Source organism: Chelonia mydas, chromosome 12, assembly GCF_015237465.2.
Source record: "Chelonia mydas isolate rCheMyd1 chromosome 12, rCheMyd1.pri.v2, whole genome shotgun sequence".
Lineage (NCBI taxonomy): Eukaryota > Metazoa > Chordata > Testudines > Cheloniidae > Chelonia > Chelonia mydas.
In genome coordinates, this window is record NC_051252.2 from 23,541,160 (window position 1) to 23,564,864 (window position 23,705).

At 41.7% G+C, this 23,705-nt stretch overlaps 1 protein-coding gene across 2 annotated transcripts in view; it reads right to left on the reverse strand.

The window, feature by feature from the left end:
* Positions 1–23,705, reverse strand: part of PEPD (peptidase D) — a 234,086-nt gene that overhangs the window by 165,200 nt on the left and 45,181 nt on the right. The window contains exons 6-7 of one of the 2 annotated variants that reach the window (XM_037877713.2): positions 23,631–23,692; positions 11,276–11,320 (exon numbers count right to left, since the gene is read on the reverse strand). In XM_037877713.2, the coding sequence (XP_037733641.1) occupies positions 11,276–11,320; positions 23,631–23,692 (107 nt within the window). The remainder of the gene's footprint in view (positions 1–11,275; positions 11,321–23,630; positions 23,693–23,705) is intronic. The other variant, XM_037877714.2, reaches the window with a different exon arrangement.

A 23,705-nucleotide genomic window follows, 5' to 3' on the forward strand; every position in this document is an offset into this window, starting at 1 on the left:
CCGTCAGGTTCGGATGCAGAAGACTACCATTGTTTTGGGAGCAGAAAAGCATCTGACAGTGAGTCTCTGTCAATCCCCTGAATCGAGCAGAAAACATGGCACTTCCTGTTCTGTCTGAATGTGAACAGGTCCTCCCGGGGAGTCCCCCACCTCTGGAAGACGAGGCTGACAACTTGTGGAAGGAAGGACCGCTCATGGTGAGAAGAGAAGGTCCTGCTGAGGCAATTGGCCCCAGGGAGGTGTGTGGCTATGAGATGTATGTTGTGTTGTACACAGAAGTCCCAAAGCCTGAGGGCTTCTTGGCAAAAAAGCAGATGATCTGGTTGCTTGTAGATATAGAACATAGCCTCTGTACGGTCTGTCAGGACCTGAACCACCCTGCTTTTTATGTGAGGTAGGAAGGCTTGGCAGGCCAAGTTAACGGCTCTGAGCTCCCTGACATTGATGTGTAGGGAGCGGTCGTGACTAGGCCAATGACCTTGCATACTGAGATCGCCCAGGTAGGCTCTCCACCGCAGGTCCAAGGCATCAAAGATGTGGGTCACTGATGGGGATGGAGATAGAGATGCCGCCGCACCGGATCTCAGGACCGGCTGTTTATTAGCCAGTCGTCAAGGTATGGGTAAATTTGAACACCTCAACGCCTCAGGTAAGCAGCCACTGGCTCTATGCACTTTGTGAACACTCTCAGGCTGAAGGGACAGAAGGGCAGCACAGTGACTTGGAAATGGCACTGGCCCAACACAAAATGGAGGAAGAGTCTGTGTCCTAGGAAAATGGAAATATGCATCCTTCAAGTCAAGGGTGGCATACCAGTCCCCCCAGGTCCAGGGAGGGGACGATGGAGGCCAGGGAGACCATGCGAAACTTCAACTTCTTGAGAGACTTGTTGAGGTGACACAGATCCAGAATGGGTCTGAGGCCCCCTTTTGCTTTTGGGAGTAGAAAGCTTTCCCTTTCATGTCTTGAGGGACCTCCTCCACTGCCCCCAGGTGCAGTAGGTTCTTGACCTCTTGAACGAAGAGTTGCTTGTAAGAAGGGTCCCTCAAGAGTGACGGGGAAGGAAGATGGGAGGGACGGTCAGCCACGAACTGCAGGGTGTAACCTGAAGATATTATGTCAAGCACCCAATGGTCCAGGGTCAGCCGTGACCAGGCCGACTGGAAGGGGCGCAGGTGGTTGAGGAAAGAGTAGGAGGGTGGATCCTGGGATGTGACTGGGCGCAGTCCTCGTGCGCACCCTCAAAATGCCTGTTTCTGGCTTCCTTTGTTACTGGAAGTGCCAGGCTGAGGAGATGAATGGGAAGACGACCAGTGTCACTGCTTAAACCCTTGTCTCTGTCCTTTTTCCTTAGGTACTCAGGACCTAGACTGGGGAGGCAGAGGACAGAACAACTCAGGGGTATGAAGGCCCAAGGAGTGGAGGGTGGCACGGGAGTCTTTAAGGCCATGGAGCCTTGCGTCCGTGAGCACAGAGGAAGAGCCCTGCTCCCTCAAACAGGAAGTCCTGAATGGTGGTCTGCATCTCCTGGGATAACCTGGAGGACTGCAACCAAGAGCTGCACCTCATTACCACTGCAGAGGCGACAACCTTGGCTGCTGAGTCCGTAGCGTCCCAGGCCATCTGGAGGGCACCTTTTCCTACCGCTTCACCTTCCTCCACTAAAGTGGCAAATACCTGGGCTCGGTCCTGCGGGAGGGCCTCCCTGAATTTGCTAAGGGAGTCCCACAGATTAAAACTGTACCTGCCTAACAGGGCTGGTGGTTAGACGCCCAAAATGGAAGGCTTGCCATTGAATAAATTTCCCTGCCAAATAAATCCAATCTCTTGGCATCTTTGCTTTTTGGCGTGCCACTCACCTGTCCCTGCCTGTCCCTTTCATTAACAGTGGACATGACCAATGACCCTGCTAGAGGGTGCATGTAGAGATATTCAGATCCCTTTGCAGGGACGTAGTACTTATTTTCCACCTTTTTAGAAGTAGGCAGAATGGAAGAGGGGGTCTGCCACAGCAATTTTACAATCTTAAAGACCCCTGGGTGGACGGGCAGCGCAACCCAGGCCGGGGTGGAGGATGACATATCTCATTAAAGAGGTCATCGGACTCTGCTGACTCCTCAATCTCCAAGTTTAAATTGATATCCACCCTTTTAAGGAGGGCCTTGTGCTCCTTGAAGTCGTCAGGGGGACTGCCAGTTTGGGAGGGGACCATTACCGCTTCGTCCGGAGACACCGCAGAGGAAGGGGCGGGTTCCCCTTCTTTCTCTAGGGATGGCTCCTTAGGCGTTGGAGCCTGCTGTGCTGTCCCTGAGTTGGACTCGGCACTGTGTTCCGACTTCGGTGCCGGTGGTGCCAGGGGCAGTTTGTCCAGGGCGGCCAGGGAGCAAAGGTGGGAATACGGGACCAGCATTACAGGCACACCCCACAGATTCCAGTATGGCCATTGGTCAGACCACTGTCCCTGCAGCCATGCCACCACTGCGGCTGCCATACTGGTCTCGCGGGTTGGCGGTGATTTACCCTTCCTTGGAGAGGGAGTGAACTCCTGGTCCAACTCGGACCGTTGCCCCTCTGGTGACCAGGGTGGAGCTGTGGAGTCCTTAGGCTGCTGACTGATCCTCATCAGCAATTGGTGAGAAGAAGGCGAGGACCAGTGCTTGCCCGACGAGCGGTACCGGGGAGGTGGAGACCGATGTTGTGACTGGGAGCGATCCCGCACTGGTGGGGACCGATGCCTATGAGACCATCTAGGCGATGGTGATCTGCGCCTTGGCGACGTCTGGTGGGAAGTTCGTTGGTACCGAGGGTATGGGGACTGGTGCTTTGAGTCCAGTGTCCCATGCCTCGTAGGGGGAAAGCACACCATCAGGGATGTGGGCCTTCTGAGGATGCGGAGGCAGTGTCCTAGACTGTGGCAATGAGGAGCCACGCCTGCAATCGGGGACCAAGGATGCTCCCCTGCCTTAATGGGGTGGCCCCATGACCAGCTTGCCCTTGGATGTTGAGGTCTTAGCTGAGTCTGACACCTGGCATGGCATCTGTGGCCGGCATACTTGTTCTTTAGCCGCCAGGGCTGCTTAGGGCAATGAAGGCCCTAGGAGAAGCCAGGGTCCCTTGCCGCTCCTGGGAGTCGGAAGCAGATCCATGGCTGGGCTTGGGGGTCTGACTGCAGCAGTACCCTCGTGAAGCTCCAGGGTGGGCATGTGGCCTGACATAGGTCCTTTGCCCGAAGCCCCTCTCCCTTCCGGTGCCGAGGGGCTCTTCTTCTTTTGCCACTTCTTGGGCACCACGGAGGGGGAACAGTGCCCGGTGGGGCCTGGTGCCGGCGGTGCACTCTGCACCAATGCCAAGGTGCTGGGAGTGGGGTCCAAGTGGGAGGGATGCAGGATGAAGCAGGAAGAAGAAAGCCAAGGAAAGTGTGGGCCCCTTACTGAATGAGGGAGGCAACCTAGTGACAGAGGATGTGGAAAAAGCTAATGTACTCAATGCTTTTTTTGCCTCTGTTTTCACTAACAAGGTCAGCTCCCAGACTGCTGCGCTGGGCATCACAAAATGGGGAAGAGATGGCCAGCCCTCTGTGGAGATAGAGGTGGTTAGGGACTATTTAGAAAAGCTGGACGTGCACAAGTCCATGGGGCCGGACGAGTTGCATCCGAGAGTGCTGAAGGAATTGGCGGCTGTGATTGCAGAGCCCTTGGCCATTATCTTTGAAAACTCGTGGCGAACGGGGGAAGTCCCGGATGACTGGAAAAAGGCTAATGTAGTGCCAATCTTTAAAAAAGGGAAGAAGGAGGATCCTGGGAACTACAGGCCGGTCAGCCTCACCTCAGTCCCTGGAAAAATCATGGAGCAGGTCCTCAAAGAATCAATCCTGAAGCACTTACATGAGAGGAAAGTGATCAGGAACAGTCAGCATGGATTCACCAAGGGAAGGTCATGCCTGACTAATCTAATCGCCTTTTATGATGACATTACTGGTTCTGTGGATGAAGGGAAAGCAGTGGATGTATTGTTTCTTGACTTTAGCAAAGCTTTTGACACGGTCTCCCACAGTATTCTTGTCAGCAAGTTAAGGAAGTATGGGCTGGATGAATGCACTATAAGGTGGGTAGAAAGCTGGCTAGATTGTCGGGCTCAACGGGTAGTGATCAATGGCTCCATGTCTAGTTGGCAGCCGGTGTCAAGTGGAGTGCCCCAGGGGTCGGTCCTGGGGCCGGTTTTGTTCAATATCTTCATAAATGATCTGGAGGATGGTGTGGATTGCACTCTCAGCAAATTTGCGGATGATACTAAACTGGGAGGAGTGGTAGATACGCTGGAGGGGAGGGATAGGATACAGAAGGACCTAGACAAATTGGAGGTTTGGGCCAAAAGAAATCTGATGAGGTTCAATAAGGATAAGTGCAGGGTCCTACACTTAGGATGGAAGAATCCAATGCACCGCTACAGACTAGGGACCGAATGGCTAGGCAGCAGTTCTGCGGAAAAGGACCTAGGGGTGACAGTGGACGAGAAGCTGGATATGAGTCAGCAGTGTGCCCTTGTTGCCAAGAAGGCCAATGGCATTTTGGGATGTATAAGTAGGGGCATAGCGAGCAGATCGAGGGACGTGATCGTTCCCCTCTATTCGACACTGGTGAGGCCTCATCTGGAGTACTGTGTCCAGTTTTGGGCCCCACACTACAAGAAGGACGTGGATAAATTGGAGAGAGTCCAGCGAAGGGCAACAAAAATGATTAGGGGTCTAGAGCACATGACTTATGAGGAGAGGCTGAGGGAGCTGGGATTGTTTAGTCTGCAGAAGAGAAGAATGAGGGGGGATTTGATAGCTGCTTTCAACTACCTGAAAGGGGGTTCCAAAGAGGATGGCTCTAGACTGTTCTCAATGGTAGCAGATGACAGAACGAGGAGTAATGGTCTCAAGTTGCAATGGGGGAGGTTTAGATTGGATATTAGGAAAAACTTTTTCACTAAGAGGGTGGTGAAACACTGGAATGCGTTACATAGGGAGGTGGTAGAATCTCCTTCCTTAGAGGTTTTTAAGGTCAGGCTTGACAAAGCCCTGGCTGGGATGATTTAACTGGGAATTGGTCCTGCTTCGAGCAGGGGGTTGGACTAGATGACCTTCTGGGGTCCCTTCCAACCCTGATATTCTATGATTCCATGAGGAGGGCCCTCAAGTGGATACCCCGCTCAAAAGTTCTTAACAGATTCTGCACTTGTCCTTTCAAGCACTTCAAACAGCTGTCGTGGGGATCACTAATAGGCATCGGCCTCTTGCATGACGAGCATGGTTTGAAGCTGGGGGAACAGGGCATGCCCTGCTTCAGGGTGAAGTCCCAGCCGGGACTCTAACTATCAAACAAACCCAAAACTTTATTCAATGGTTAAGTACCTACGAACGTTATACAAAGAAGATAGACAATGGGTTTTAAAGAACCACAAACACTCTTACAAAGCAAGACAAGGTGCTCCGACCAACTGTCATGGGCAGTAAGAAAGAATTGAGAGGGCATAGGGCCGGTGGTGCTCAATATACCAGAGCATGAGCGCGGCACTCAAGGGGGTGCCACAGCCGACCCTGTGGATACCACCAGGCAAAAATCTCTGACGACTGTGCACATGGGAGCGCACACACCTAGAACGGAATCAACATGAGAAAGCACTCTAAGAAGAAGAATCTGATCTACTATCTGTTTTAAACTATCAAACAAAGTAATTCTTTTACTATTTTCACAAAAACAGTAACTGATTATTATTAAACAACCTCCTTCTGCATTTTCTTAGTCACTTTCTTTCCTTCAACACAGGCTCTGTACTGCCTACATCCTGTAGTTCCAAAATCCTATGATTCATGCTCATTCCCTAATTCACTCCTGCACATCCTGAAGCTATCCTTAAACTATGTGCCTAAAGTGTAAAAGTGCTAAAATTACAGGATTTCCTATGCCCATTTACTTTATTGGTAAATTATCCAACAATACAATTTTTAGTTACCCAAAGATTTTAAATGGGGGCAAGTTATACATGCTTGAAAGAGAAAGTTGTATAATGAACACAAAATGATCCTTGAGATCTTAAACATATCTCTAAAGACCAAGCACTGACTGATCAAAGTATTACAAGGTTTCTACAGAAACATGAAAATATGAAATATACATATAAATGCATTCTCAAAACTCATGCCCAGTTTTAAAACGTGTGGCAAAGTTAGCTACATAGCAATTTTCTCATTTGTAGGAGGATCCACTCAAACAAAAGAAAAAAAGTTGCAGCTGTCCCTCAAAATATGCAAAAAGCACAGAAGACGTGAAACCGACCGTACATAAACACTCAAGTTCATCATTCCTAAAGCTGCTAGTGAAATACAGCATATATAAATAAAATGCTCATATATTGCTAAATGTTTCTCCCCCACTGTTCAGATAACCCCTCTAAGATATACTACAAGTTATTAAAATACCAAAATTATTGCAAACATTATATAACAATTGGTATTTTTAGTGCTTGATTTATTCAATTAAAGAAGAAAACCAATGAAATAGAACAGTGACCATGAGTAATGAGCTGCTTCTGTCAGATAAACGCCCAGGCAAAGGGATGGCTTTTAGTCATGTTCCAACTGGGACACATTTATCCAGTGACAATGTTTCATTGCAATACTTTATTTCTATTTCAATAAAATGATTGATGTGGAGATCAGCATTAAGGTAGACAGACACTAGGACTATAGACTGACAATAGCCCGTTGTGCAATTGTAGGAAAACTTCATTCTGATTGACATACGAGGTCAAACGGGTTTAGTGTCTGTGTTGTGTTTTTCGGGGGGAGAAGAGGGGGTTCGATATTTAAAGTATACTACATATCCAGCATATGTTTTATATTGTTAAACTGGCATTTTAAATAAAGCACTTAAATGTATGTTTTAAATTGTATTGGATATGTAAATAATCTAAAACAAAACTTCTGCAATAACTGCAAAAAAATTTAAAATACATTCAGTTTTCAGGTCAAGTTCTTTTTATGTGTTTCATCTTTTAAATTGCGTGATAAATCAGTTTAATTAGAAAACTTTGAAAACAAAGGCTTAAAGAGTATCGGGGACATCCGATCCATAATTTATCATACACTCTTGTCAGTACTGAACCCTTGTCCCAGTAGGGTGTTAGAGGACAGTGGGAGATTCTAGTTCACATTTATTGTTGGTTCAGAAGGCTCAGCCATTTAACCTTTAGTTGCCAATTTTGACAAAATGGGATTTCTCCAACAAATATAATGGAAAACAAAATGCTATAGCTTTTGCTAAAATGTGAAAGGATAAATGTGTCAATGGAAAAATACAACTCAAATTAATCAATTCAACTTTAAGGAGAAGACTTTTTGTGCACCCCTGTCATGAAATGTAGTATACAAATGACCCGAACTATTCAATATTCTAAAAAAAATATATTCTTCATTCCAAAAATTTATTACTTTCCAGCTAATGTTGCTTAGGTACAAACTGAAAAAGCCAAGGAAACCATTAATTAAGGCAGTCTTGGTGCATATGCCATATCACCCAAACATCTAGACTCCTTACCCCCCAAAAAACACTTGCTTCCAAGTTATGAAGAACACACCACCTTTACAATTACACCTGAACACAAAACCTGAACTCTGACAGCTACAGTAGAATTTTCTGAAGAGCTATGTGCCCTGATAAAGCATACCAAGTGCTATTTTTTAAATTGGGAAAGAATTGAGGTCCAAAGTTCTTCTCTAGCTTTCAAGTACAATATAGTACAAAGGAGATTCTTTCTGCACCACTGCTAGCTCCACCAATCTCTTCAAGTTCAATTCAGACTTTCCTTCTGATTTCCTCCCCTATACTTCCACCTCACATCCCTCATCTACCTTTACTCTCCCTCCTACACATACTGTAGCCTCAATCTGATGCTGTTGAGCTGTGGTCTCAGAAGGGGGGTACCAATTTTCAGACAGCCACCTGTTGACATTCTTTAGTGACCCACAGAATCACAAGACTCCTTCCTGTAAATTTCCAAAGGTGGCCATTTGTAGAAGGCTCCTTTAAGTGATTCCCTCCTTTCCCATGTGCAATGCCCCAAATCCAAGGATCTTGATCTTGTTGCAACAGAGATACTTTGAATGCTTCTGAGAGACTAATATATATTTTTGAAGGATTTAGCATCTGCCTGAAGTGGAAACCACAATGCAACTTTAACTAAGGAGCTACAAGAGCACCTCCATAATTTTGCATGCATTAAGATGAACAAATCACTGGTGGAGCAATATTTAAAAGGACATCTGGATCAGAAAATTTATGCAATAGAAAGTGACCACATATAAAACATAGCATTATCTAAACATATTCAGCAACTCTATTCTAAACTTCCAGCCATGCTAACGGAGTACCTGTCAAGTTTATCTGAACTGCTAAATAAATTCTCTCACCCTATAAATTATCTTTGAGTCTCAAGATTTGTATGCACAAGAAAATGGAAAAGGAGTTTAATTGTAGACTTATCTAAGTACCCATTCAAAATGCTTGAAATAATCTTGCTTCATATAAGAAATACTGCAGTACTGTGATACCAACCCTGACTGCCTCACACGCAAACAGTCTGTGACATTTGTTCTGAAGTGCTAGCTGTCATAGTTTCAGAGTAACTGCACCTGTATCCCCTCCTCTGTTGCCCACTCCGGGAATGCCCAGTCAGGTCTCAGGTCTCCTGAAAGCACCTGCTCATTGTCCTTCTGACCGGGGGCTTTAAGTCTGCACAGTTTACACTGTGATACGCCCATTAAGTCAGTCTGGCTAAAGGCTTTCTCTCAGAGGCCTATGAACAGCGTATTGACAGTAGTTACAAATTACCATACAAACAAGCACATTTATTCTTAAGGAAAAAACGTTACAGATGAAACATAATAAAAACAATGAACAGATTTAAACACATCATCTTTAAATATACCAGGAGTCTCCCATCTTATGGGGTCCTAGTGGGAAAAAGTCTTTCCAACCCTTCCACAAGAGTTGGGGCCCGCCTTTGACTGAAGGTCCTGTCCATTTGCTGGAGGAGAAAATTTAAATCCAGCCTTTTTATATCAAAAGCCCTCTTTTGGTCTGTTGGTCTCTGGAAAACCCAGTTTGAACCAGTATATGAAAGCCTCTTCAGGGGGTGGTATCTCTGTGGAGATGTTCGCAACATAAGTGATTCACCTTATCATCCCCTACTATTTTGGGTTCCTGGAAGAGTTGTGGTAACCCCCCGCCCCCATTGCATACAATCCTTGGACCACCATGATACATAAACTTAATAAAATATGGTCCCCAACAATATTACAATGGATTGCAATATCTGTCACACTAACATCACGAGAGCCAGTCAGTTTGCTCTAATCTAGGTATAACAGTGACTACCTGAATCTCCAAGTTCAACCCCAGATCAATATACCAGTGTGAAACCAGGGGTTAGGACAATGCTAGTTCATATAGAACTCATGGGTTCAGCCCCACTCTCGGGCAACACTTAACTTTAATATTTTTTTAAACAAGATGTTACTTTGATTAGGGGAACAGGGGATGGATTGTAGCTTTTTTTAATACCAGAAAAATGAGGGGGAAAATTAAAAGCAACAATTTATAAGAAGTTTCTTGAAATGTATAACAAACTCTTTCGACCTAAATTTCACTAATACGTATATCTTGGGCCATAACTATTAGTGATATACACACTGAACTGGTCTATATCATGACAAGGCACTTAAGCTTGTGCTTAATTTTGAGTATTTGAGTAGCTCCATTGATTTCAGTATGACTACCAATGTGTTCTATGCACTTCATAGAGAGTTTAGCACCTTGCAAGATCAAGCACCTAATTCAAAAACCTTGACTCTAAATTATTCAAGCTTCTGCATGGGAACTTCCTTCTTCTGTGTGTACATATATATATATGTATATATATATAAAAATAAGTCCATGCTCTAAATGTTTATGCGGCTGTCACAGGTTTCTGCACTAAGAGACTTTCCCTCTCCTAAATTGTGCGAGAACTGCAGAAGAGGAACTCAGCTACTGCACATCTCCATCTCTCATACTGATGACTCTAATACAGCTTTGTTTTATCTAAAAAGTGTTCCTTTTTTTTCTTTTAAAACATTATTACACTACCAAAGTAGTGAAATGGATATGCAACAGAACAAAGAATCTGGGTTATTAAGTTCCATTACTCTGATATGTTAATGATCAGGTGCCTTCAAGACAAATTTCAATTTCACACTTCTTTTCAGTACATGGACTACTGTACAGACGATTATTCATACTAGAGTAATGTTTATTATTAACACAAGTTATTAATAAGAGTAATGTATAGTAGCCTGTAATATATTAAGCTGCAATGGTAGGATGCAGTATGTATTTTTCCTGTTTATTTTTTAAAGGTTCTGAAAAACAAGTAGCTTATCTGTCATAAGTAAGGTTTTGTTTTCTCAGCTCCAGACTAATACATTTAAAATGCTTAGTTAAAAACCAATTTAATTAGCAAAAATCCACTCTGCTGTCTCTTCAGTTAATTTGCTAAATGAAAAACTAGAAAGCCTTAGTTATAAAATGGTTAAGACAACATTAATGATACTGTTAAAATGGAGGAATTGTGGGTACCAAAACGCAAAAGCTTTCTAAGACAAAATAGTATGTTACTATAACTTACGTACATTACAAAGTGTTGTAACTAATATTGTAACAAATTAAGAAATATTAACATTAATGTTCTGTGGCACCTTATAATTTGGTTTATCTTAGGTTGGTGTTAACATATAAATAGATTGCTATGGAGTTCCTCTAGAATTACATATGACATACATATGAACAATAAAATAATTCATCAGAATTAATGCTATTAAAATAAACCTTAAAGGAAGTAAAAACAATGTTTATAAAATGGCACCCCTTATATCAAGTTTTAAATTAATAGTTCCTTTGGTATTCATTGTAGTAATGCCTAGACCTTTTAAATGTTACTTAACTTCTCTGTTCCTTATGGTGTTACAGAATGTTGATTTTTAAAAGAAAGTAAAAACTAAATCTTTGCATGTTATTTTCATTCCCAGCATGAAACATAAGAATAAAAAAATGTCAAACAGTAAAGGGAGAGGCTTCTGTTGGAATGTCTACTGTAAAACATGCAATAAGGAATTTACCAGATTCTGCTGGGAGAAGTAATAAAATAAACAAGTTACAAAAAAGGCTTAGGAAAAGAAAGGTTATAAACTACTTACCATTCCGCAATTTCAGGATGAAGAATTTTATTGTTCACATTAAATCTAACAAAAAAACCCAACAACACACCAGAATTAAAAACTAGCAATACTATGAATTGTGGATGCCAGAATTTTTTAAACACAATACTAAAATGCATTTTATATAGTGTCTCATCTGAGCACATGATAACTAGTACAGTTTTAGTTATCAAATAATGTACTGCATCATAATTTTTAAAAACATATTTAGGTTCCCAATCCTGCAAATGCATGTGCTTATCTTTACCCATGTCAGTAGTCCCATTGAAGTCAATGGGATTAATTATATGTATACATTTAAACCCATGTTAAAGTATTTTCAAGATCAGGCTCAGAGGGCATACATGCTAGTTGTCCCTATCTAGGAGTGAGGTTTTTTTATAAATAGGTAAAATATAATTTTCCATTTTTATCCCTCAAATACTTTTGACTAAAATTAAAATGGTGAATGTTTCATGTTCATCCCTAAAGTTCTTTAGCAGTTTCAAATCTTGGGGAAATCAAATAATATTTAAACAAACTTGTCAAAGGTGAACTGCACAGAGAAAAAATAAAAGAGGATATGTCCTCTTTGTGCTTCTCTGTGATGCATAAAGGGAATGTGAAGGTTCCAACTCCCCACAACCACCTCTCAAGACACTGTGGAAGGAGGGGCTCTCTTTGTTTACTACATTAGACATTTACATCTTGTCAAAGACTGATAACTGGAGCAGTTGTTGTCATTTCATGTTACAAGAGCCAGCAAAGTGAAGGTTGAGACATTAAGCAGGGAGAAGGGATTTTGTTTTTGTTGTTAACACTTCATTTCAATGACTACTAAACATTTTGAATAAAAGGACAATCCCGTGCCATGAGCTCTTCAATTAGAGTTTGAGAGCTCACAATGAAAATGTCCCGGGATGTCCCACCCCAATAGACCTTTTAGTGAAGCTAGGGAAAACAGACTAGAGGTTCCTCTCACCATTTCCGAAGTATTTAAAAAAAAAAAAAAAAAAAAAAGTGTGCACGCGCGCCTTTCAGGACTTCTTTATATATATATATCATAAGGCACCAAAAAAGCACAAACCCAATTTTTAAGGGATTAGTTCATTTAAATGTCTGGGGGTTCAGATGGCAGAGCAATAACCTATCAATCTATGAATACAACAAACAAAAGTATTTTTACATGTGCTCATGAACCGATACAATCTAAAAATGTGAGGGTCAGGGGCTTTGTATTCCTACTTCAAGAGCATGAGACAGAAAATGCCAACTTATCTCAGACTTCAACAAATACAACTACATGTTGCACCATATTCAATATTAAGGGTCTTCATTTAGACACCAGTGGATCACCCCCACAACATGAAAACCACAATTCAGCATTCTGCATCATTATGGAAAACAACTGGTCACTTGAAAACATGAGAGAGTCTAGTTTTATTTTCTTCAAGAACAACATCTGAACATCATCCCAGTAACTGCTGTTAAAGTAGTTCTATACAGAAGTAATCATGGGACGCAAGAGCCAGTTAAACACAAATGTACACAGAGAAAAACTGATGAACAAGATAATAAAGTTAATATATAGAGGTTCAATTAACAAAAGATTGAATTCCATCTCTGGCTGAAGAGTATTCCACCATGCCCCTAAAGAGAGATTAAAGGAAACAAGATATGAAAGGATATAAGCTGCATATGACATAAGTGACACCAATACAACAAATGAAATGCAAACTCAGAGCAGACTGATGAAGAAAAATAGCACAAAGAGATATTGTAACAAGGCAGAAAGTTGCACTAGCAGCTCTATTTAAACTTTCATAGACAAATACAGCGTTGTAGCCATGTTGGTCCCAGGATATTATAGAGACAAGGTGGGTGAAGTAATATCTTTTATTGGATCAATTTCTGTTCATGAAAAAGACAAACTTTTGAGCTACACAGAGATCTTCTTCAGGTTTGGCCCCAGCTTGTCTCTCTCACCAACAGAAGTTGGTCCAAAAAAAGATATTACCTCACCCACCTTTGTCTCTCTAATGGACAAGTACAAAACAGCCAATGACATGAGTAGGAAAAAAAAGCCCAATTTCTGAGGGAAAAGGTTAAGAGACCATAAAGGACAGGGAAGGCAAGCACCTAGGAAAGAAGAAAATACACATCTAGTCAGCCAACATACTGGCTCTCCTGTGAATCAGAGGTTGTCTTATTAAATTTATAACCATAACAAAAGATACAAGGATGCAAAATTACTCAAACCAACCAAACAAGAGATCAAACTCAAAAAAGGCAGCCAAATGCAAAGGACTGAATGAAACAAAAAGAAATATAAGCCTCTTTCAGAAGATCTACTTAGGACTGAGAGAACAAAAAAGCCAGAGGCAGATGAGTCACTAAATAGATTTGCAGAAGTCACTACCTTTGTCGAGAAGAGTACCTATTCCAGAGCACTACGTTGAGGCAACTGCCTAAGATATGGCATCTAAATACCAGCTGTGGTCAGCAGGCACGTGGGAAAAGCCAGAAAACAGAGGAATGGCATGAATAAGGGACCAGAGGTCACAGTCAGGACTTCAGTTTTATCTCTCATCTGAGGTCTGGTCTACACTACAGACCTATATTGGTATAACTAGGTCACTCAGGGGTGTGAAAAATCCACACTCGTGAGCAACAGTAGTTATACCAACCAAACCATCCCCCTTTATTTCCCCCATCTCCCCCATCCCCATGTAGACAGCGCTATGGTGGCAAGAGAGCTTATCCCACCAACATAGCTATCGCCTCTTGAGGAGGCAGATTAACTAAGCCAACGAAAGAGCTCTCTCCCATCGGCGTAGAGCATCTTCATTAAAGTGCTACAACACTGCTGCAGCGTTTTAAGTGTAGACATGACCTGAAAGATAGCGTTGCAGATACCACAATGATAGGTACAGGATAGCAGCTTAGAACACAATGGTGGGGAATTGGCTCAATCATAGGGAACAGCACCATCTATTCTACACAGTTCATCCTTGGAAATCTATCAGCTAAGAACTGACCTGGCTCAATCCTTTGTTAATGCTGACAGGCTCACAACACAAGCAATACGGCTGCAGGCTATCCCTACTTATGACTGCAAGGGCGCCTGTACTAATCACTCAAATTATACTTCACTTTAATTAGCAATAAGGGAGCTGAACAAACTACACTGTAAAGGTACTTCCCTAAGGGGAAGAACATGTAGTCATTAATATGGATGCACAAATAGCAGAGGCAAAATTATTTTATATAAAGTATTACATAAATATTCCAGTTTATTCTTCTAAAAAGTTGAGATTATACTTGATAGCAAACAATTATACTCTAAAAAAATGAACCCCCGGCTGTCCTTCTGCTAAGAGGATCATATAAACCAATCCAATTTTAAATCTCACTGCAATTTGCAAATTGACAACACTTGGAAAATCTGACACATGGACTGGAGGGAGAAGGAAAACTGACATTTTGCTATGGTTATACAATCTGTAACATGTGTTAATATCCCCAATTAATCAACACAGCTAAGATATATTATATTTAACTGCATGTCCAAACAGAATTAATTTTGTGCCCAGTTCTTTAATAAACATGGCAATTTCATGCATTTCCAAAAAGTCAGTCTACGTATCCTGAATAAGCAGCCACTGTAAATGCTTTTCCTGCTTACAAAATACGCTGATCAGAAACTCTTCATGCATGTATGATTAAAAAACTATAGAAATCTTACACTTGTCAGCGTATCAATTAAAGACACAAGACCAAATCTCCCTCCCTCTATTATGAAATGTCAAACCCTTCCTGAAAATGTACTAGGCCTGCATCAGAGAGAGGAACCTTGCAGAGTAATCTAAAGGTCAGTCTTGCTCTGTCAGACCAACAGGTGACATTCTGAAAGCACCAAACATTCCAACAATTTTTAAGGAGATGTCTGAATCTCTTACATCAAACAATTTTGAAAAAAAAAAAATCATACTTCAATATGTCTTGTAAGTAAAAAAGATTAATTCAATGCCTTTTTAAGTTAAATCACAGTACTGTAGTTTGTATGAACATAATCTGATGTTTGAGCTGTATTATTTTATAGTGCTTACACTCAAGATAAGAAAGCATTTTACAAGCATTATGTTTCATTACAGTCATGTGAGGCAGGTAAATCACTGTGCCTATTTTACAGATGGGAAAACAGGCAGAGGCTATGTTACTTGTCCAAGGTTAAAAATCAAGTAAGTTTCGGAAGCATGAACAGGAACCAGGTTTCCTAAGCAGTCTCCTACTGTAAACAATTTAAAAAACACTTTTCTCCCTATGATACCGCACATGAGTATTCATTAGTGAACAGAAACATTTACAAAGACAAACAATTCTGTACTTTTACAAGTTGCAGCTAACATACCAACTGCTTTTTAGTTCTTCAAAATGTACAGTCTGAAGTTAAACAGGAGAACAAGTGATGGCTATACTATAGGAAATGGTAATGTGAATCATTATTAGAGGCTCATTTCTGCAGATACATAAAAGTGAACTTGCTCATCACTGGCAGGACAAAGGCAATCTAAGGTTGGCCTTTCGGCCAAGGTAGAAATAACCCAGGGATCAAAATGGAGACAAGGTAATTGCTCTGAAGTGGGAAATTAATAAAATAGCTAAGATAATTAATGTTCAAGGAGACATTCCAAACGTTGAAAAAGTGACGCAAGGAAGCAACATTATTAGGACAAGTAAGAGGCAGCTTCTGTCAGAAGCAGATGAACATCCTGAAAATAGAGAGCAAGATTTAACTGCTTTACGAAGTGATATTATTTCTAATATTATCCATAGCAAAAAAACACCGGAGCACAGCAAACATGGAAGACAACAGACAAATGGAACTAAGTAAAACAAGAAGGGGTCCTGAAAAGCAAATTCATCTTCACCAGGTCTCTAAAATATTGAGACAATCAAGAATATGGGAACAACATACATCTTCATAAATAGCCCAGAAAGTCTAGATAACCTATGAATAGCAAGAGCTAAAAAGACTGCATACTATTTATGCGAGGGAGAGTATAGGTTCTGTCTAACAGTCCAGCTCGAGTCATATTTAAAGACATCACAATTCATGTAAACATATAGGCAAGCATTTTAATAAAGCAAAGAGTTGGAGAAATAAGAACTTGGGTAAAAAATTAAAGGTGTTTCAAGTTTATTACAAAAGAAATCAAAGTAATGCACAGAAATATTTTTTACAGTTACAAGAAATTACAAATGGAGCAGATTTCATTTGGAAGCTCGTTTTCCCCACAGTTCAATTAGTTAGCAGCACTTAATAGCAAGACGGTCTATTGTGGTCAAAGAAATTAAGCAACTTGTATGGACAGAACTGACAGTCTCTTGAGAAGATACAACTACAAATTAGGGAGATAAAGGGAAAAAGTACAATGCCAAGTGGTTTAAGAGCTGAGGGCATAAAATCTGTCAAAAGAGGCGAGATGCAGTAAATCTCCAGCATATTCAACAAAAATCAGTGAATAATCTTTTATATGGGGTGGGGAGGAATGAGGGAGAGAGTCTGAAAAGCATTACTCACATCTGTCAGAAGCAATAAAAAAAGTATCTTTGTGCCTATGGTTGTAGAAGGAGGAGTTTAATCGGAGTTCTCAAACAGAGAAAGCTGCCTACCAAATAGCTAGAAGTCTCTCCTGAAAAGGTACAGATGTTGTCCTATGGAAGTAAACCGGGGATGTAATTACCATATAAGCAGGGAAGGCAGTGATAAACAATTATTTAGACCCCTTGAGTGCCCCAGGACACACACTATGCAAAGAGTAAAAGGATACAAGCAATATGCCAAATGGGGTAGATTCCTACTTCAATATAGACTAGTAATGGAATGTTTCTGGAGCACTACTCAGTAGTAGCAACTCCACACAGTTATACACACTGCAACAGAAAGCAACCTTTCATTACTTCAGACAGATAAGGAATCCTATTGCTTCAAAACAGCCTGGGTATGGTATTCCTGGGAAGAATTGCCTTGAGGTCTAAGACTTTTTAAATTATACATATATAGAGAGGTCTCTAGTTCCTATCTCAGACACATCACTCCACCCAATTGTACAGAGTCCACATACTCTTGGAGAACATACAGTAAAAGATCAGCTCTAGTAGAAAGTTTGCTTATTTTGGCCTCTGGATTAGAGCAGGCCTGAAGTAACTTAGCATAGCAACAAGATTTTGATTATACACAGAAACAAAGTATTCATAAGAGACCTTCTGTGACCTGTCAGCCCTGTGTTCTCGGGGAACCAGGGTGCAATATCAAGCCTGTCTGACTCACAAAGACCCTCCGCAGCCTCTGCTTGAACCAAAACCGATCAGAAGAAAGACTTACAAAAAGCAATGAAAAGGCAGTGTGAGACACACCTAAACCCGTCCGGACAAGGGTGACAGGATTAAGGCAACTCCCCTAGCCTCATTTGCATCGGAGATGGGACAGGGAGTCATCTCCATTAGCATACAGAATGGAGAACAGAGATTCCAAGGCAAGAACTGCACTGAACTCTGGGACCAGAAAAGCAGGGAAGCATTGCATGATGGGGGATCTCTGCTCCAGATGTTAATGAACCCATGCCTGCACACACCCAGTTCAGTAGTTATCAGACCAATTTTCATCATAAATCCTTTATTGGTATCCAAAATTGCATTGTCAGCTCCCGCGAAGGAACACTGCCCATAGCCAGGAATGATCAGTTCCTATTGTCTAGCCTGAACAAAACAACTCTGGTATACCCTTGAGCCAGCAGTTTACCCATAAACAAATCTAGTGTTTCTCCCTTGAACCACTGTTGTTTCCCTACAAAAAAACCTACCCACGCTCAAGTAAGTGTTCTGATGCCTGGATCCAAAATCTGTATCAGTTCCACTGGGACTACTACATCTCCTGACTGATCGTGCTGGGGGCCTTGCCTGTCTACAGCACTCCAGACCCTCAGTTACCACCGCCACCTGGGAACCCCAACCGATTCAAGCTTCACAGTGTGGTGAGAACCCAACTCTCTCTCACTGTTTTTCTTTCTACTCTAGGTATACCTTTCTAACCCTGACCTGTGTGATCGGGTGTAGTTTTCTAAACCTGACTTTTGTAATCAAATTTAAGCTAGATTTAATATTGTAACTGTTTTGTTTGTTTGGCTCTCCTTGTGTGGTTATTACCTGGCAATAAATAACTTTTGTGATTAAGCTGGTTGCTTCCCTCCCTCCCTCTCTCTCTTTCATGTTTTGGCTTCCCCATTTGCTCTGCAGCAATGCTCCTCTTACCTAAGCTAAAGATCCCAGTAGCATCCAAAAATCCTGTGGGGTTTGTTCATCAAGTGGGTTACTACCAGAACAATTGTACCATGAAAGTGGGGCTAGGGATGTGCTGAACCTGTGGCATAGGAGGATGGCAGCCTGAAGTACTGCTCGACCCAGCCTGCTCAGGCGTACTCTATTCTGATGCGGTGCCCGTGGCATAGGAGGGTGGCGGCTTGGAGGTGCTGCTCGACCCAGCCTGCTGAGTCCAGGGACATATAAGGGGTCAGCTTGGGAGTGCTGATTGACCCCGTCTGCTCAGATGTGCTCTGTTAATATGTGTGTATGTTCATCTGATTCTGGGGCTGGAGGACCCCAGCGCGGTGGAACCTAGGTCCTGCAGGATAGCTCCATTGGGAGGGAACTTGCAGAAGGGAGAGGTAGCCCTCCATATGAAAACACAAGTGATACAAGCAGTACATTGATAGAATTACAGAAACCCCCTCCCCAGAAGAGTAACCCTAACAAATGAGCGTATCCCAAAGTAATGGGCAAATCTGATAACACTTCTTCATAATGCTATTAATTCTAGAAGGCAGTACCCCAAGTATGTATTCTGTTTTGAGGAGAAAAAATTGGAAGGAGCTTAATTTTGTGCTCACAAGATTGCATGTATATTATCTGCATGAGCAAACCCTCACTTTATTTTATTGGGGGAGGGGAGGTTAGGGCAAATTGTTTTCTAACCTGCATACGAGCAAATGCATGCCCAATATCCATTTACATATGTAAACGTAGGATTTACACACCCAAGTTAGGCAACAGCAAGTGGACATGTATTTTTACACACATGCAGTTTAGAAAACAAGACTGTCAGAAGCTAGTTTGAGGATTGGTAAAAATGTAGTCCCTGCCATTTGCTTTCTGTGAAGAATGTGTGAACTTTCCAAACCTAACTCTGAAGTATAACAGATGAAAAACCCGACACCTTGCGTGTTAACCATGAGCACATATAAAAAAATAAAATAAAATGTGTCATGGAGAAAACTAAAAACATACAAGGCGTTTAGTGTGTATAGCTCATACAGCCAAAATAAATAAATGGAGTTAATAAGGAACAAGACAAGATACATATAGAATGTGTTAGGGAAATTCTCAAGGAGTCACTGTTTGGAGAGTTAAGATAAAAGAGAAATGAGTGTTGCAACAGCTTTCTCCACTCTCTACCAGTTTTTATATTACTATTATTTTGGGACAGGATATATATTTATAAGACTACTGGCATCTACAAATAATTCTATTGGTATAGCAAGAAAGATAGTATGGTAAGGAATTAGAACCTCCTGTTATATTATCCGATGACCTACAATACATCCTAATTATAACTGATTAAAATCTAGGGTGCTTTTTAAATTAATATATTGATTTGTATGTTGCGTAGTAAGACAGCAGGTCATATCTGCAGGTTTTCTTAAAAGAACCCTCCATGCTGTTTTACCTTTTATGTAGTTAACAAATGAGCTGAAAACACTTTATCTGGGTCTACCATCATGCAGATTTACTAAGTTTACAGAAGATACCTGTGAAGCTATTTAACACAGAACTGCAGTGGTAAGCTAAAGAACATATTCTACTAAATCACCAAATTTGGAAGAGAGTTATGATAGTTTATAGCACTTAGCTTATACTATTACAGGCCTAATGCCCAGGAAGTAGAGTTGGTCAAAACTCAGAATTTCCTTACTGTGGGAAATTTCAGCATTTTAATGTTTGGTTTTGTTCCAATTTGCAATTAAAAGATATTATATTTCAAATTTTCCAGCAAAATGGAAATCTGTAAAATGGGTGTTTCTAAAACATCTACATACGGTGTTTTCCAAAATGAAATAGAGTCCCTAGGACTCCAGTAGCTGCTGGCTGAAATGGGTATGATTCTTGTCAGTTTCACTCACAGTTGCTATTCTGTGGTGGGCATCTGTAACATTGATAAGAATCATATCAATTTCAGTCAGCAGATGCCTGGACTTCCAGGGTCTACAGCTCTAGGGCAGCCCTCTCACGAAAATCCCCTGGGCCCAAAAAACCCAAGGCTTCCAGACTCCAGGGCCAGCTGCCCTGCTGCCATGGACCCCTGGAACCCCTCTGAGTTGGGGCTCTCAGGCCTTCCAGGATCCCTGCTGTGGAACTGGGAGACTAGACATAGCGCTGCCAGGCTCCCAGGGCAGCGGATTCTCTGGGCTTCCTGAGTCTCAGGGGAGGTGGCTTGGTAGGCTGCAGGAATCAGGCAGTTCGGAGAACCAGCTGCCCCAGAAATCTGGAAACCCTGGGATCCCTTGACTCTCTAGCAGTCCACATGGTGGGACTGCACTGCAGCTACAGACCTTAGTTGCCTGTCCTAGGACTTCCAGGTCTGCAACAGGGAGCCTAGAAACACTGATTGTCCCCAGGATTTCCAGGCTTCCTTCTGAGGAGCTGGGTAACTAGACACTGAGAACCCGCAAATCTGCCAGGCTCCCAGACTAGCTGGTTCCGCAGGCTGCAGGAAATCAGGCAGCCCAAGGAGCCAGCTGGTCCAGGAATCTGCAAGCTCTGGGATTCCAAGTTCTGGGGCAGTCTGCATGGTGGAGCTGCCCCAGAACCATGGCAGGCTGCCTAGGAACCAGGCAAGTGAACTGGCAGGAAACCAGGCAGGCTTCCAATGGGTGGCTTTCATCTGAAGATTCAACAAAAGCGAAATTTCCATGAATTGTTCACTTTCAACTAACTGGTCTTTTCTGATGGAAAAGCATTCTATCGGAAAATTTCCAACAGTTCTAACAGGAAGGAACTTGTATAGGATTCAAACAAGAGACAAGGCCAAAATTACTACTGTAATTGCTTTCTTCAGAAATTTGTGAGCGGACTGAAGAAGCAGTTATAAAAAGTAATATACTGAAGTTCAGGTCTAGAGTACTTCAACAATAAAAGAGCCATACTCCTAAAGGTTAAGAAATTGTGCAGCTACTTTATAGATTTATAGGCATGTAAGAGAAGAGACACGGCTCTTTTAGCTGGCTGTTTCACAGTTTAAGACACAAGCACTGTTGGTATTTTTTTTTCCATCCAGTATCTTAAATGTGACATATTTCTAAAAAAAGGGAGATAGATGCCTCTTTACATGCGGAATGCCTCCAACGTAAATGATGTATGGAACATTTAGTAGAGATGTCACTCCACACCTCCTGTCTATTTTGGTGTAAGCTTCATGAGTTTTGGAAGGGGGAAAAAAAAAATCACTCCCCCAACTTTAGCTGTCACAACCCAATTTGGACCACCATGTTACGTCACAGCTACTATAACATTTATTTGAATTAATCTATAGAGGAATACAGGTCACATAAAAGAAATATTTGTATATATTACATACGTTACATTTTATAGTTTCCCACACAAAAGATCTAGAAGTTATTTAAAATAAACATGATCTCCAAGTAGGTTTTCAGATTAAAATTTCAAGGAAGTGGACAGAAGAGCAGCACCTTTTTTTTCGGTTGTACTGTGATAATTTGGGGCAAAGATGCCTAAGAAAGCAATAGGAGACGGACACATCAGAATAGAACACTGGTGTAACAACTGAAAGAGCAGAAAGTCTCAAAAATAGTGTCATATGCTACATTTTTTTTCCACAGAAAGATTCTGAAAGCTACAGAATCTTTAATTTTTGGTGCCCATTTCTCCAGTGTCCTTAATTGTGACAGACTGGTTAAGTTTCCAGTCAGGTTATAGAAGAGAACAAAAGTAATTAAGCAATCAGATTCCAAATCTCATTATTTGACATAGAGGAGAGGTTATCCCATGTGACCTGGCAAAATGAGTGTCTAGAATTACAGGCAACAGCCACAAATTCTATGCAGTATTATCATCTCTGTAACAGTGTTATCTGCTGTGAACACAAAGGTGAATGGAGGAAAATACAACAGGCTGACTTAGAGTCAGGGATCATAAAAAGGCCACCCACTCATTATCTCTGAGACAGCATTAATTTTAATAGGCTTCCAGACAGTGTTCACCACCCCTCCCCATTTTTCAGCCAAATGGATGACGATCAAATCTCAGGATATCACAATTTATAGCAGACTATTGCATTTGATTAAAAATTCTGACCATCTTCTTCATATTAGAGCATAAGTCTATGATATATCATGCAGGATTGCTCTAGGAAATAAGCAATTGTTATCCTTGCTCACTACCATTTCACACAATTGTATCTAGGAGCACTTTTTCATTGGCAGCAAACTTTTTTTAAAGGAATTAAATCTGAAAGTGTATGGATTGCCCTCAAAAGGTCACTTCTATGCAGACATATTACACAGTGTCTTTTTAGAAGAGTGGACATTCCAGAATCCTTAGCAAACAAAGTATTGTACATAAGAGGATAACGTATGGTAGCCATACTGTAGAAGTTATTTGAAGTTTGTTTTTCACATATTGTAAAATCCAAATATTCACTGCCAAGGAATTTAAGTATTTTTTCTTTAATGTACAAGTAATATAAAAAGAAACATATGTATATATCTCTGCTGTTGCTAACACAGATTGAAAGAGATTTCCAAACAACCAAATAAATGGAAAACTAAGTATTTGTCTACACAGGAACTAGACACACATGGCTCACCTGTGCGAGCGAACTCGCAGGGCTTGGGCTGCGGGGCTGTTTCATTGCTGGGTAGACTTCTGGGCTTGGGCTGGAGCCCAAGGGTCCAAAGCTCAGGCTCCAGCCCGAGCCCAGAAATCAACCTAGCAATGAAACAGCCCCATAGCCCAAGGGCCTGAGTCAGCTGGCAAAGGCCAGCCATGGATGGCTAATTTCTGTGTAGACATACCCTTAAGTCATTAGAAGTGCAAATCAAATCTCTAGATTTCAATGAAGGGTAGCTCATAGAATCTCTTGTTTATGTATTAACATTTTATAATTTGTCATGAGCAAAAAACATGGTCATTTAATTTGAAATATAAAACCAGTATAACATTATTAATAATTATCCAACAATTTAATTAATGTATAAAAACCACCTCAATAGTCACTTACTGGCTGATTCCTTCAAATGAAGCTTCCCTTGAGATGTTTCCACTATCAGTATTAACACCACGCTGGAGGGGAAGA